The sequence below is a fragment of the Erythrolamprus reginae genome, chromosome 2, assembly GCF_031021105.1.
Source record: "Erythrolamprus reginae isolate rEryReg1 chromosome 2, rEryReg1.hap1, whole genome shotgun sequence".
In the NCBI taxonomy this organism is placed as follows: Eukaryota; Metazoa; Chordata; class Lepidosauria; order Squamata; family Dipsadidae; genus Erythrolamprus; species Erythrolamprus reginae.
In genome coordinates, this window is record NC_091951.1 from 47,663,314 (window position 1) to 47,678,693 (window position 15,380).

At 44.0% G+C, this 15,380-nt stretch overlaps 2 protein-coding genes and 1 pseudogene across 2 annotated transcripts in view; 1 reads left to right on the forward strand and 2 right to left on the reverse strand.

Moving 5' to 3' along the window:
* Nucleotides 1-15,380, forward strand: part of LOC139160341 (zinc finger protein ZFP2-like) — a 91,778-nt gene that overhangs the window by 26,868 nt on the left and 49,530 nt on the right. The window lies entirely within an intron of this gene.
* Nucleotides 3,320-15,380, reverse strand: part of LOC139160346 (zinc finger protein 850-like) — a 29,378-nt pseudogene continuing 17,317 nt past the window's right edge.
* LOC139163234 (zinc finger protein 213-like) lies at nt 4,322-6,626 on the reverse strand. Its single transcript, XM_070744188.1, has 5 exons — nt 6,210-6,626; nt 5,647-5,749; nt 5,440-5,507; nt 4,947-5,076; nt 4,322-4,401 (listed from the first exon to the last, which is right to left on the reverse strand). The coding sequence occupies exons 1-5, from the start codon at nt 6,624-6,626 to the stop codon at nt 4,322-4,324; spliced, it is 798 nt and encodes a 265-aa protein (XP_070600289.1).

The window sequence follows — 15,380 nt, forward strand, 5'->3', positions numbered from 1 at the left end:
TATTGCTTTAAAAATTGGCTGAAGAATGTCTTTTTATTATTACTTAATTAATTACGTATGCCGCCCCTCTCTGAAGACTCGGAGCAGCTTTATGACCAAAAGTTCAGGATTATCTGCCAAGCCAATAACGAATGTCCCAAACAGCACAAGGTTTGTAAAGAATGCCTCCAGACTGAGCTGCAGCAAAGATATTCACTCTATTGTTCAATAGCTACAATCTTTCAGAACAGCGGTCCCCAAACTACGGCCCGCGGGCCGGATGCGGCCCGCTGAGGCGATTTATCCGGCCCGCAGGGAGCACACGAGATTTTATCGATAGATATAATAAGCTCTCGAATCTCCCGTCCATTCACCGCGGAGGATGAGGTGAGGAGGAGACGGTGCAGAGGCAAGGGGTGGGGAGGAAAGCGGGCCTGCAATTGGCCCCTTGCAGGCCCACTTTCGTCCCCGCCCCTTGCCTCTGCACTGTCTCCTCCTCACCTCATCCTCCGCGGTGAATGGACGGGAGATTCAGGAACCCCCGAATTTGCCCGAATGGAGGCAGCGGCGGCGGCTTCAAGGAACCTGGTCCTTCTCGGCGCTGCGTTGCTGCAGCCTCCGAGCTCCGCTGTTGTCCCCGGGCACTGTTACCTCAGCTGCGCTGAGAGAGAAAGAGAGAGAGCGTGGTGGGCGGCTTGCCAGTCCACGGCCCCCTGGATGAGCGGCCCCGCATGGCCCCAGCACCGGACTTCGCCGTCGTCTCTGCCCCCGTCCGGCTCTCCAGCAAAGAGTCCACCCCTTTGCCCTCCATGGCGCCCAGCGCCCGGCCCCAGGCCACCGCCACCTCCTCCTCCGGGTAGCGCACCCGAGCTCTTCCTGCAGGAACGGGTGGTGGGGTGGAAGTGGTTGGACTTATCTACACGCGCGCCTGCTGATTGGGAAGAGGGGAAAAAAAATCTGCGCCTCCAAAGAGGGGAGGGGGGGAAGAAAGAAAAAAAGAGTTCCAACTTGGCGGAAGGCGGAGGGGAGAACCGAGCGTGCTGCAGCAAGTTTGCTTGGCTTTCTGGGGCTTTTTTTTTCTCCCCTTCCACCACCCCTGTATGAATGTAATTTGCCGCTTAGGAGTGACCCTCTCTCGGGCTTGTTGTGGATGCGGCGCGGATGAGGGGGAAAGCGGTAAGCGCGAATTAGCAAAACCAGTTCAACCTCTTCTTCGCCTCCTTACCGACTACTGAAGAAAAAAGAAGCTTCGTTGGGATTCTGGCTCTCCACAGAGACTTTCCAAATGTGCTTTTCAGGGCAGCCGGGCTTTTCCCCTCATCCACGCCACATCCACAACAAGCCCGAGAGAGGGTCACTCCTAAGCGGCAAACGACATTCAGACAGGGGTGGTGGAAGGGGAGAAAAAAAAAAGCCCCAGAAAGCCAAGCAAACTTGCTGCAGCACGCTCGGTTCTCCCCTCCGCCTTCCGCCAAGTTGGAACTCTTTTTTTCTTTCTCCCCCTCCCCTCTTTGGAGGCGCAGATTTTTTCCCCCCTCTTCCCAATCAGCAGGCGCGCGTGTAGATAAGTCCAACCACTTCCACCCCACCACCCGTTCCTGCAGGAAGAGCTCGGGCGCGCTACCCGGAGGCGGAGGCGGTGTGGGGCTGGGCACCGTGGAGGGCGAAGGGGTGGACGTGATTGCTGCCTCTTAGCTAGAGAGCCGGGCGGGGGCGGAGGTGACGGTGAAGTCCGGTACTCTCCGCTCTCTCTCTCTCTCTCAGCGCAGCTTAGAAGTAACAATGCCCAAGGACAGCAGCGGAGTTTGGAGGCTTTAGCAACGCAGCACCATGAAGGACCGTATGTTGGTCCTTTGAAACCACCGCCGCCTCCGTTCGGGTGAATTCAGGGGGTTAGCTGGAGAGCCGGACGGGGGCGGAGGCGACGGCGAAGTCCAGTGCTGGGGCCATGCAGAACTGCTCATTCAGGGGGCCGTGGACTGGCAAGCTGCCCTCCGCTATCTCTTTCTCTCTCTGTTGCCAGCGTGGTGTATGAGAAAGAGAAAGCAAGAGAGAGAGAGAAAGAGGGAGAGATAGAGAGTGAGAGAGAAAGGATAGAAATATAGTGAGAAAGAAAGAGGGAGAGATAGAGAGGGAGAGAGAAAGAGGGAGAGATAGAAATAGAGTGAGAGAGAAAGAAAGAGGGAGAGGGAGGGAGGGAGAGAGGGAGAGATAGAAATAGAATAAGAAAGAAAGCAAGAGAAAGAGGGCGGAAGAGGGAGAGATACAAAGAGGGAGAGAGAAAGAGTGAGTGAAAGAGACAGAGAAAGAGAAGAGAGAAAGAGAGAGGGACAGAGAGAAAGAGGGAGAGAGAGAGGAAGACAGAAAGGGGGATAGATGGAAAGAGAGAGAGAGAGAAAAAGAGAAAGAGAAAAATGAGAAAATGAGGGAGAGGAAAATGAAACGAGAGAGAAGGAAGAAAAGAGAGGGAAGAGAGAAGTAGAGAGGAAGGAGGGAAGGAAGGAGAAATGGAGGGAGTTTCTTGATTTAAGTTTAAATTTACTTGTTAATAAAAATGTATAAATTACTTTATTACTTAATTACTTCTTATTTTAAATATTGTTTTTGTTCCCATTTTGTTTTTTACTTTAAATAAGATATGTGCAGTGTGCATAGGGATTTGTTCATAGGGGTTTTTTTATAGTCCGGCCCTCCAACAGTCTGAGGGACAGTAAACTGGCCCCCTGTGTAAAAAGTTTGGGGACCCCTGTTTCAGAACAAAGGTGTCCAAAAACTGGGCTGTTTTCCATGGATGCAACATGTTGGTTTAGAGCGGGAAACCCAGATCCGTTTCATTGTCTTTTAAACCACAAATGAAAACTCCTGAAAAAGGTTCTCCCACAAAGACTCCCCTTTTACGCCTGCTGCAGGATTCCCCAATTACTCCCAGCTGTGATTAAGATCTTCTGCATCTGCGCAGCTGCTCATGTTGTCCCATAATCCTGCGCACTCAGACATGGAGAATAGGGCCATTAACCACCCCCTCCTCATCTGACCCAGATGAGGCTCTAACTGGGGGTTCCACAGACACTGCAGGGGCCTCCACCTCTACCTCTCCAGCACTTTTACCTTCCATCTCTCCTTCCCCTCACCATCTGAACCCTCCGAGAGCCACACAGGTCTCCGATGCTCCGACGGACATGGCTCATTGGGGTCAAAATCTGTTATCAGAGGAGCTAGACATGAGCCAACCACAACACTCCCCTGTGTGGATCCTTCTATGAGAAGTAAGATAACTGTTGGAACTAAAACCCTTTCCATACGTCGTGTACATGGCTTCTCCCCTGTGTGGGACCTTTGATGGGAATTACGACTAGTCTGTTGGCTAAAGCCCTTTCAACACTCCCTATATTCATATGGCTTCTCCCCTGTGTGGATCCTTTGATGTGAAATAAGATGAGTATTTTGCCTGAATCTCCTTCCACACTCCATCCATTTTTATGGCTTCTCTCCTGTGTGGATCTTGTGATGGCGGGTAAGATGACTATTTTTACTAAAGTCCTTTCCACACACTGTGCATTTATATGGCTTCTCCCCTGTGTGGATCCTTTGATGGGGTTTAAGATGACTGAGGAGACGGAAGTCCTTTCCACACTCTAGGCATTTATATGGTTTCTCCCCTTTGTGGATCCTTTGATGGCGTGTAAGATTACTGAGGAGACTGAAGCCCTTTCCACACTCCATGCATTTATATGGCTTCTCCCCTGTGTGGATCCTGTGATGGGAAATAAGATGAATATTTTGCCTGAAGCTCCTTCCACACTCCATGCATTTGTATGGCTTCTCCCCTGTGTGGATCCTTTGATGTGAAATAAGATTAGTATGTCGGCTGAAGCTCTTTCCACACTCCATGCATTTATATGGCTTCTCCCCTGTGTGGATCCTTTGATGGCGTGTAAGATGACTGGTTTTAATGAAGTCCTTTCCACACTCCATGCATTTATATGGCTTCTCCCCTGTGTGGATCCTTTGATGGGTTGTAAGGTCTTTGCTTATTCTAAAGTCCTTTCCACACTCCATACATTTGTATGGCTTCTCTCTTTCTCTAGAATGAGTGAATGTCCCACTGTAATTTTTTCCACTGTCTTTGCATATATAGTCTTCTGGTTTGGGTTCAGTTGGATAATATTCATTTACATCTAATATGTCTTTGAATAGTCCTGCGCCTTTCCTAATATATTTTTTCTCTATTTTTCCTGGTTGGTCAAGAAAGCTTTGCAACTGAGCATCAACTGAAGATGAGGTTTCCTTATTCCAATTATTTGTTGGGTTTTTCTTCTGCCTTTGTTGTTCCATTTGATTTTCAAGCTTCTCTGTCTCCGTTCCCCAGTCTGTACTTTTGGAATGGTTCATTCGACTCTTTATACCCTTGCCCACTATAACCTTTAAAGGAAAATTGGAATAAAAATGTTACAAAGGTTAAGAAAAAAGGAGAAACATCCAATAAAGCATTTGTAGAAAACCTAACATTTATTGGAGGTGGGCCAATTCCGGAAGAGCCCTCTGAGAATTAACTTTGAAACAAAAATGCCCTAATTCCAAGATTCAAGATAGAAATGAAATGGAAGCAAAGTCTATTAAGCCAAAATAATTAATTGAATTGCAATCCTTCATATTTGGAACACCTGGGCCAAATAATATGAAATCTCGGTAACAGAGTTTAGCATTACCTGACACCAAGGAATTACTTTATCACTGATAGGTTTAAATCAAAATAGAAAAACTCAACAGTTGACAAATGGCACAGGATTCCTCTAAGCAGAAATCCATTGATCTCCTTCCATACTAGGAGCAACAAAACAGCATATCTTTTCCTTCTCCCTCTCAAGAGATGACCTTTATTTGGAGAAATTCAAATAAGAAACAGCCAATGGCATCAAACCACATCATGTCTTCCTGAACTCTGCCTGGAGAATAGAAAATCTTACCTAAAGAAGCCGTGTTTCTGTAATTCTCCAGCATGACTTCCCAATGCAGATCTTTTTGGTGAGGATCCAGCTGAGACCACTCGTCCTCAGAGAAATAAAGAGCCACATCCTCAAAGGGCACAAGACCCCGCTGGAAAAAAGAGTACAGAATAGGTCTGGGAGGGACGGCAAGATCTACCCTTTTCTTTAGGAAAATTGTGCACTAAGGTCTATGCTTAGTAGGATTCCAGGATTGAGATGAGAAAATGGACAGAAGAAAAAGGATTTGACTGAAAAAATATTTTAGGCAGCTTTTATGAGATCTTTTGTTGCCATTCAGTAAAAGATGCATTTTCTTCTGGATGGATTTGGTAAAGTGCCATCAATACCCAGAGACACAAAACTCGTCATATAGCAAGGAAGCTTCAAATAGTCTCAGCCATTGGCTGAACGGGACACAAAGAAACAGAACCAGGGAGAAAACAAATCTAATAAATAATTTCCCTTCTCTTACTTGAGTTGGAGGTTGAACCATAATTTCATCTTCACCATAAGGAAGAATCAGCTTCCCTCCATTCTCCCCTGTGAGGGACACAGAATTATAAAATGCAAAATTAACAAAATAGGAGGAGAGGTGCTATAATAGCAAAGACATAGAGAAGATGAGCCAGCTGAGATCTCCATGGGGAATGAGAGAATCTTGTATTACCTGTGCATGTACCTTGATTTTTGTCATGCTCAGTAGGCCTCAAGAAAAACAGTTCCCTAGGGGCATCGGATTGATGCCTCCTTCCCTCAGGACCTCTGTTCTCCACAGTGAAGGCCTTGGAATATAAGCCAGAGAAAAGAAGAAGAATGAAAGGACCACATAAACCATAACATGGATTCTTGTTCTCTTCTTTCAACACCAACTGAAAGCACCCAATGTCCGTCAGTTAGGTTGGAAAAGAAGAAAGAAAAGTTTCCCAAATCTTTCTTCTAGGATTGGATAATGGAACAACGTCCTTCAAGAATTAGTGAAATGTTATGAATGTCAGAGAACTGGTAATTTTTTATTTATTTATTTATTTGTCCAATACACAATACATATGGAAGAGAATAGACACGAAGTAATATATATATAAAGATAATATGTAAAAATAGAGGAGAAGATATATGAAAGGAAGAAAATATACATGATATATGAGATAAAGGAAAGACAATTGGATAGGGGATCATAAACTTCAAAAATATTGTTGATTACATCTAAACTCCTTCGAGGCTCCTGAGATGAAATTATCTCACCTGCCACTCAACCTGCTCCTCCTTCTCCTCCTCTGCCTGGCTCAGGAGGAAGCCTTCTACCAGGGCCACCGCCTGGGAGGTGGTCTCTGCTCCACACTCCCGCACCCAGCTCTCCATCTGCAGGGGCAGAAGCGCCAGGAACTGCTCCAGAACAACCAGGTCCAGCATCTGCGCTTTTGTGTGCTTTTCTGGTCTCAACCATCGATTACAAAAGGAATGGAGTCGGCTGCAAAGTCCTCGGGGACCCTCATCCTCTTGATATTGGAGGCTCCTGAATTTCCAGGCATGAACTTGTGAAACGATGGTTTCCTCCTCCAAGATCTTCTGCCCAGATCTTCCCCAGATCTCCCCCTGGCTCCCAGACTTAGAACCAGAAGGGCTTTTTCCTGTTCTCTCATATGCCAAATGGCTTTCCATTCTTTCTCTGTCCAATTACACAATTGCAAATAGGTTGAAGGAATCTTGAGACTCTCCAAATGCTTTTTCATTCACTGGAGCATTCATCTAGCCTGAGAACAAACTCTTTGTTGAAGAGAACTTTGTCTCTATGAAATGCTGTAGAAATCGCTTCCAGTTTAGGTATCTGAGACCGAAAACCAAATAAAGAATTAGAAAATGGTGCATTTAACAGTTGAGTAATAATCCTACTCCTGGAAGGAAGTATATTTCTGAGCTATTGGAGGATTACAGTGGCACTGAGCAGTTAGTTTCTATGTATGTGTTGCAAACTATGGACTTGACCCTCATTAAAATTTATGATGAAAAACACTGAATAAATGCATTTGAGAACAGTTGTTTTTCTATTTCTCTCTCCCTCAAAGAAGGGTGTGATTTTTAAAAACCAAGAAAAATATATACACCCTAAAAAGGAGTGCATTAAAGAGCAACAAAGGGGATTAAACTGGAGGATAAAACAGGTGAAGAACTTTTTTAAACTGGGTATGTCTATGCTGATGAAAAGAAGGAGGAGGGGAGAACAATTAACAAGTGGAACACCTTGCCTCCAGAGGTCGTGAATGCTCCAACACTGGAAGTTTTTAAGAAGAGATTGGATAACGGTTAGATAGCCTGGAGTCGGCTAGCTTGAAGAAAAACACAGAGGCATGTCAGGAACAAGGAACTGTTTATTCAGCAACAGCACAAGTGAGGCAGAAGTCGGAACAACGGAGGATGACAGCTCCCTATTTGTAGGGAAGCTGTAAAATGAGGGGCCAATGGGAGCAGTCCTTTTATTAATTAGATTATTAATTAATGATTAAATAATATTACCCTCTCAGACTCGGGGCGGCTTTTCTCCTTCACTCCTGTTTCCCCCCCAAAGCAGACTAGAGATTCTACTTTCGCCCTTGCTTCCTCCTGGCTCTTAGGCAGAGGTGAGCTGCTAAAGTGGAACGGTGGTGTGTGTTTGCTCTCGTGGCTCTGAGTCACGGTTCAAGTCCAGAGGAATTATACTACTGCACCTATACCTGCTATCAGGGTTCACACAACATGCCAATCCCAGAACACATTAAGAAACCATGAAAGTTCACATAAAATGAAAGCCAACAAAGTGAGTCTTGCTTAGGATGTTCCATTTCCTTTTATTCAGGGCTTGCTTTTTAAGAGTCAAATTATATTATTATAAGCAGGCAGGTTCACAAAAAGATTGCCTGAAGCCCAAAGAGTAACTGCAAGTGGTGAGTTTGTGTGAAGCACAAGGGTTAAAGGAATGTAGATTGGGATTATTTCCTGGTTCCTTTACCCTTTGTTGGAAATCATAATAAATAATAATAATAATAATAACAGCAAAAGAGGTGGAAGGAACCTTGGAGGTCTTCTGGTCCAACCTCCTGCTTGGGCAGGAGATACTCCACCACTTCAGACAAATGGTTCTCCAATCTCTTCTTCAAAACTTCCAGTGTTGGAGCGTTCACAACTGAGGCAAGCTGTTCCACTGATCAATTGTTCTAATTGCCAGGAATTTTCTCCTTAGTTCTAAATTGCTTCTCTCCTTAATATTCTTATGGATTAAGTTCCAAGTGGGGAAAAAGAAACTGGATTCATGGAGGTTGCTTGGAAAGGAGGTTTAATGGTGGACAGGAGCACATGGCATGAGCTTCTGTCCAGAGAAGGTGGATCACATGTTTCCAGATGTTAGGTGTGTGTTTGTGTGGAGAAATTCTGGAAAGTTCTTTGTTTTATGTTCTATGAGGCCCTGTCCTGAGCCCCTCCTGCTTCTTTGCCTGAAATGCACTGATTGGCTGTCGGATTCCCATGGTGCCACGCAAAGGCAACAATGTAGGCTGTGTTTTTGAGTTTGGGTTTGGCTGGCCCTTTGCTGGGTGATGGTAGAATGAAAGCTCTTTGGGCAATTCCTAATATGGCTCTGTGAGGAGTTGGTTTGTTATGTAGAATAGATTAGTCCATCTTTTAACAAATGTGAGCTGGGCCATTCCTTGATGGGCACATTGACAAAGGTGGGGGCTACTAAGAGTGAGTCTTTTTGTGTGTGCCTAAAATCATGTTTCTGGTGATATTCAATATAATCTGCCTTTTTAATATTTCCTAGGATATTTCATTTTTTTCTAGGAGACGGGTGGGAGTTAACTTCCTACACCTGCTAAGACAAATTGAACTGCAGAGGATCCAGGCCTTATTTTAGTTTCATCCAGCACATAGTAAGAATACAGGCACAATCTTCTGCATCTCCTTCTTTGTAAAAGGTTTCTTCTTTCCTGCTTGTAATTTGCCATGTAAATTCGCCCTCTGCCCCTACCGAGCTTTTCCCAGGAAGTGGGGTGTGACTGCCCCCCCCCCATAATACCCTCCTTCCTGGGGATCTGGATTTCTTTCTGCGGACAACACAATTGAAGGCAAAACGGCTTTTCTGGCAGTCTGCTTCTCTTTCCCCCCCCCCCCGCTTGTTACGAGCATAGAAAAGGGGGCAGGGGCACATGGGATCTGGGCTCTCCCACTCGGGACACAGAAGACTGAACCTGGATGAGGACATATATATTATGTAATAATAAATAAATACATACATACATACATACATACATACATACACATCAATATCTCTTACTTCTTCAGCGTGAGAACCTCCTGCCTCCCTCTGAATGGGAAAACATCCACCAGTCACCCAGGACCACAGCTGGGTTTCTTCCCTTCCCTTCAAGACTTTCCTCCAGTGGTACCTCCTGCAAAACTCAAAGGGTTAACCAGAGAGAGTGCAGAGTCCTAGAGAGGCAAGATTAAGAATGTCACTTCCTTTTCACCCTCCTCTGGAGTCCACCTCTCGCCCTCCAGTGCTTTAATGTTGATGTGCATGGATTTTATTTTATTTATTGGATAAGAAAAATTAGAATACACATGATTTGAATGCATGTAATGAATATAAATAAAAAGGAACATCAGGACAGAGACGATAGGCACTCTGGTGCCCTTATGCATGGACCTTCTATACCTCTTTGGAATGGGGTGAGGTCAACAGTAGATAGTCTAAGGTTTTTATAGTTAGCTACGTAGCTAGTTTAGTTTTTTCTCTAGAAATATTTTTTGGTGGATTGTAGCTCCCTTATTGATATAGGTAATTTGTTTTTCCTGGTGTTGGTGATTATTAATGGTTTGTATAGTTTAATAATTCTTTTTGACTTCAAGCAAGAAAATGTTATAATGGTCATCCTTAACTGATGTGTTACAGCCAGAAAATAGAGTTTTGCCAATCAAGAGATCAGAGGTCGGTGTCTATGAGATCATAGCTGGCTTTTTTGAAGTTGCAATTGAGTATCTCATCATTATGGTGACTTTTTTAAGGTCGTATACTGAGACAAAATTCAAACATGCTGTAGTCACTGTTGGAAAAGGCTTCTATTGTTTGTAGTCAGTAATTTTAAACTATTACAGAAGATGACATCGAGGCAGTTGTTGAGTCTAGTGTTAGATACTAATTGATCTAGCCCCAAATTAGTAAGGGTATTGTATAGGGTTGTATGGATAGATACATTTGTTTAGGGTGAAATTAGGGGCGTGCATAAGTGCCCTAGAGTGCCTTCCATCCCCTGTCCTATTGCTCTCCTATATCTCCTATACCTTTCTTCTATTCCTATATCTCTTCTTCTAGTCTTTCATTGATATATTTTATTCCTATATCTTCTCTTCTTTCTTAGATATATTTTACTATGAGTATATCCTCTATAACCTTCATTATGTATTTTACTATGTGTATACCCACTAAAACCCTAATGGAAAAAGATCACTCAATAAATAAATTAATAAATTAATAAGAGGTAGATTGAGGTCACCAAGAAAGATAATAGGGTATGTGCAAGGCGGCTACCCACATTAGTAGTGAAGTTAGTTAGTGAAGTAGTGATGTTGCTTTCTCTTTGCAGAGGGACCTCCAAATGGATTGTACGTAGATTGCAGCTACTCATGCAAAGAAGGAAGAAAGGTACATTTTTGATGGGGACAGGTGTTTGTCATGTCCACCCTGATCAGGAAGCCTTCTCAATCCAAGTGCTTTTAACTATTTTAGACCTATCCGCAACCCTCCATATTTAAAACTTGTACTCCTGCATAGAGGGGGGGCCAAGGAGCAGACAAGAAATGGAATTCTGTCTTTTCACACAAGGCGCTCAAACTAATCTTGACACTGCATCCCAAAAAAGAGGACAATTGTGTTGTTCCCAATTGGGGTTAGAGCCTGGTGCCGAGGCCAATGGAGAACACCAGACACGAGTTGCAAGTGTCCTTTCATTTTATTGAAGTGCTGCAAGGAAAGGGATACTGGCCAAAATACCAAAGAACCATCCCAATAGAATTAAGAATTAAGAAAGCTTTATATGTTTTCACCAAAGCAGAAGGGGGGATATAAGGCATAAGGCAGGATATAATCAAAATATCATCTAATAAACATTTTTGTAATGATCTAACAATTATTTTATAATTTCTGGTGGTCTGTAGCAATGTTCCCTCTAATTTTTTTTCGGTGTGGGCCGAAAACTATAATGTCTGAGCGGCACATTTTCATGCCTGGGCGTGGATCGGTTAGAAACAAAAGGGAGTCATGTGACCTGAGGACACACAGCAACGGTCATAAATATGAAACAGCAGTAAAGTTTTGATCAGTCACTTTTTTCACGACCGTTGCAACTTTGAAGTCAGTAAATGATCGAGAACAACCTGCCTTCCCCCCTAGATATTTCTGTGGAGCTTCAAAATGGACTCCTGATCTGCTTCTAAAAGAGTGCACTGGTCAGACAGATAATCCTTGACTTCTGTTCTGACCCCAATGGAGGCCAACGTTTCTATCTCCTGAGTAAGACGGTTATTATTGCTCAAATGGGGCTACCTTTGAAAAGTGTTCAGAAACTTCAGATCGTGTACAATGCGGCCGCGAGAGCAATCACGGGTCTTCCCAGATACGCCCATGTCTCATCAACACTCCATGATCTGCACTGGCTACCGATCAGTTTCCGGTCACAATTCAAAGTGTTGGTTATGACCTATAAAGCCGTACATGGCATCGGACCAGAATACCTCCAGGACCGTCTTCTGCCGTACGAATCCCAGCAGCCAATTAGGTCCCACAGAGTTGGCCTTCTCTGGGTCCTGTCAACTAAGCAATGTCGTCTGGCAGGGCCCAGGGGAAGAGCCTGCTCTGTGGCAGCCCCTGGCCCTCTGGAACCAACTTCCCCCAGAGATCAGAACTGCCCCCACCCTCCTCGCCTTTGGTAAGTTGTTGAAAACTCACCTTTGCTGCCAGGCATGGGGAAATTGACACCTCCCCCAACTACTTGGGTTATGTATGGTTTGATTGGGTTGTGTGATTATTTTATTATCAGGGTTTTTAAATTCTTTTTTAAATATTGGATTTGTACATTGTTTATTATTGTTGTGAGCCGCCCCGAGTTTTCTGTTTTATTATCGATACTGTATGTAGTAGGTGATACTGATTTGGATTAATGCATAAATGGAATTGAATTTAGAATTGTTGGGGAGATTAACGATATTAATGATTTTTAATTGATTGAAAATAGAGAATATTCTCCGAAATGAGGGCGCTGCCGGGAGGGACCCCGCGAGAAACGCCTACCGATGGGCAAGTGATATAGGGCGCGCGGCGGCAGCTGAGGAAAAGGAGGTGTTTGTCAGTGCTCTGTGTATCCAGATGCTCGAGAAAGCCCGCAGGGCAGCCTTGATCGGCCCGAGGGCTCCATCAGTCCCCACCCCAATCGTGCAGCCCGAGAGAAAAAGGGAGAGTAAAGCGAGAGAAAAACAGAAATTTGAGAAAAGGAAAAAAGGGGAAATTCTAAATATTCTCTATTTGCATGGACTGTGGGGACAGAGTGACAGGAGCAGGAATAAGGTAATTCCCCATACAGAGATACATCTGGTTAAAAATCTATGTTAATTCTAGATTTAATTGATTAAATCCATGGATTTTCTTTTCAGGAGTTTCCTGCCACTCAGTTGTTTCTTTCCACTTCATTACAAAATGTTTAAAATGTCCTTTTCTGACATTTTTTTAAATAAGCAGCATCAGAGTCATCACCCCACAGTCCATGCGCTTACATGACTTCCTCCTTTCATGGATGTTCCTATGGGAAGTAAGACTACTAGTCTGTCTGAAATCTGGGTAGATCTTTTTATTACCAGCCAGTTGATTCCTGTAAGTCAAAGTCTTGCCATACTCTTTGCTGTTATATGGCTACTCCCTGTTCTGCTTGACAGCGGTTAAGCATCAAGGAAGACAAAAACACACACACAGACTGAAGGTTTCTGAAAGACAAAATATATTGCTTTACAAATTGAATGAGAGCCGCAATGATGGCAGAAGAATCTCTTTTTATGACAAAAGGGTCAGGGTTATCTACAAAGCAGATAACAAATGTCCCAAACCCTGCGGGGGGGGGATTATTGACTCCCTTGGAGAGGGTCTGCAAGTTGGGCGTCCTGCTCAATCCATAGCTAACATTAAAGCACCATGTTTCGGTTGTGGTGAGGAGGGCATTTGCCCAGGTTCACCTGGTGCATCAGTTGCGGCCCTATTGGGACAGGGAGTCACTGCTCACAGTCACTCATGCCCTCATCACCTCGAGGTTCGACTACTGGGTAGTAGCCTAATCCTGATTATATGAACCTTAACCTGGTGGGAAACTGTAGGAAAAGTTAGTACTGGTTTAACTACAGTACGTAACCAACATGACTCTGACAATAAATTGGAGCTTTGAAGAAGGCCAAGGTCTGGACTCTGTTTTATGTCTCAGATGTTATTTGGAAGGCTTACACTGCTTATTAAAAAATGTCAGAAGAAGGACATTTTAAACACTTTGTGTGTAATGAAGTGGGAAGAAACAACTGAGTGGCAGGAAACTCTTGAAAAGAAAATCCCAGGATTTAACAAATTAAATCTAGAATTAACATAGATTCTTGACCAAATGTATCTCTGTACGGGGAATTACATCATTCCTGCTCCTGTCGCTCTCTCTCCATAGTCCATGCACTTACATGACTTCACCCTATGGGAAGAAAGACTACTAGTTTGTCTGAAATCCTTTCTGCACATCAAGGATTTGTGTGGGTTTCTCTCTGTGTAGATCCTTTTATTACCAGCCAGTTGATTCCTGTAAGTAAAAGTCTTGCCATCCTCTCTGCTGTCATATGGCTACTCCCTGTTCTGCCTGACACTGGCTGAGCAGCAGATAAAGACAAAAACACACACAGAGACTGGAGGTTTCCAAAACACAAAATATATTGCTTTATAAATTGGCTGAAGAATGTCTTTTTATTATTAATTAATTAATTACGTATGCCGCCCCTCTCCGAAGACACGGAGCAGCTTTATGACCAAAGGTTCAGGATTATCTGCCAAGCCAATAACGAATGTCCCAAACAGCAGAAGGTTTGTAAAGAATGCCTCCAAACTGAGCTGCAGCAAAGGAATTCACTCTATTGTTCAATAGTTACAGTCTTTCAGAACAAAGGTGTCCAAAAACTGGGCTGTTTTCCATGGATGCAACATGTTGGTTTAGAGAGGGAAACCCAGATCCGTTCCATTGTCTTTTAAAACACAAATGAAAACTCCTGCAAAAGGTTCTCCCACAAAGACTCCTCTTTTACGCCTGCTGCAGGATTCCCCAATTACTCCCAGCTCTTATTAAGATCTTCTGCATCTGCGCAGCTGCTCATGTTGCCCCATAATCCTGCGCACTCAGACATGGAGAATGGGGCCATTAACCACCCCCTCCTCATCCGACCCAGATGAAGCTCTAACTGGGGGTTCCACAGACACTGCAGGGGCCTCCACCTATACCTCTCCAGCACCTTCAGCTTCCATCTCTCCTTCCCCTCACCATCTGAACCCTCCGAGAGCCACACAGGTCTCCGATGCTTCAACTGGCTCATCAGGTACAAAATCTGTTATCAGAGGAGCTAGACATGAGCCAACCACAACACTCCCCTATGTGGATCCTTCTATGAGAAGTAAGATAACTGTTGGAACTAAAACCCTTTCCATACTCCATGTATATGGCTTCTCCCCTGTGTGGGACCTTTGATGGGAATTACGACTAGTCTGTTGGCTAAAGCCCTTTCAACACTCCCTATATTTATATGGCTAAAATGATTTAGCTTTACTAGATAAATGGTCTAAGCAATGGAAACTGCAGTTTAATGTTTCCAAATGTAAAATAATGCACTTGGGGAAAAGGAATCCTCAATCTGAGTATTGTATTGGCAGTTCAGTGTTGGCAAATACTTCAAAAGAAAAGGATTTAGGGGTAGTGATTTCTGACAGTCTCAAAATGGGTGAACAGTGCAGTCAGGCGGTAGGGAAAGCAAGTAGGATGCTTGGCTGCATAGCTAGAGGTATAACAAGCAGGAAGAGGGAGATTATGATCCCGCTATATAGAATGCTGGTGAGACCACATTTGGAATACTGTGTTCAGTTCTGGAGACCTCGCCCACAAAAAGATATTGACAAAATTGAACGGGTCCAAAGACAGGCTACAAGAATGGTGGAAGGTCTTAAGCATAAAACGTATCAGGAAAGACTTAATGAACTCAATCTGTATAGTCTGGAGGACAGAAGGAAAAGGGGGGACATGATCGAAACATTTAAATATACAGTATTAAAGGGTTAAATAAGGTCCAGGAGGGAAGTGTTTTTAATAGGAAAGTGAACACAAGAAC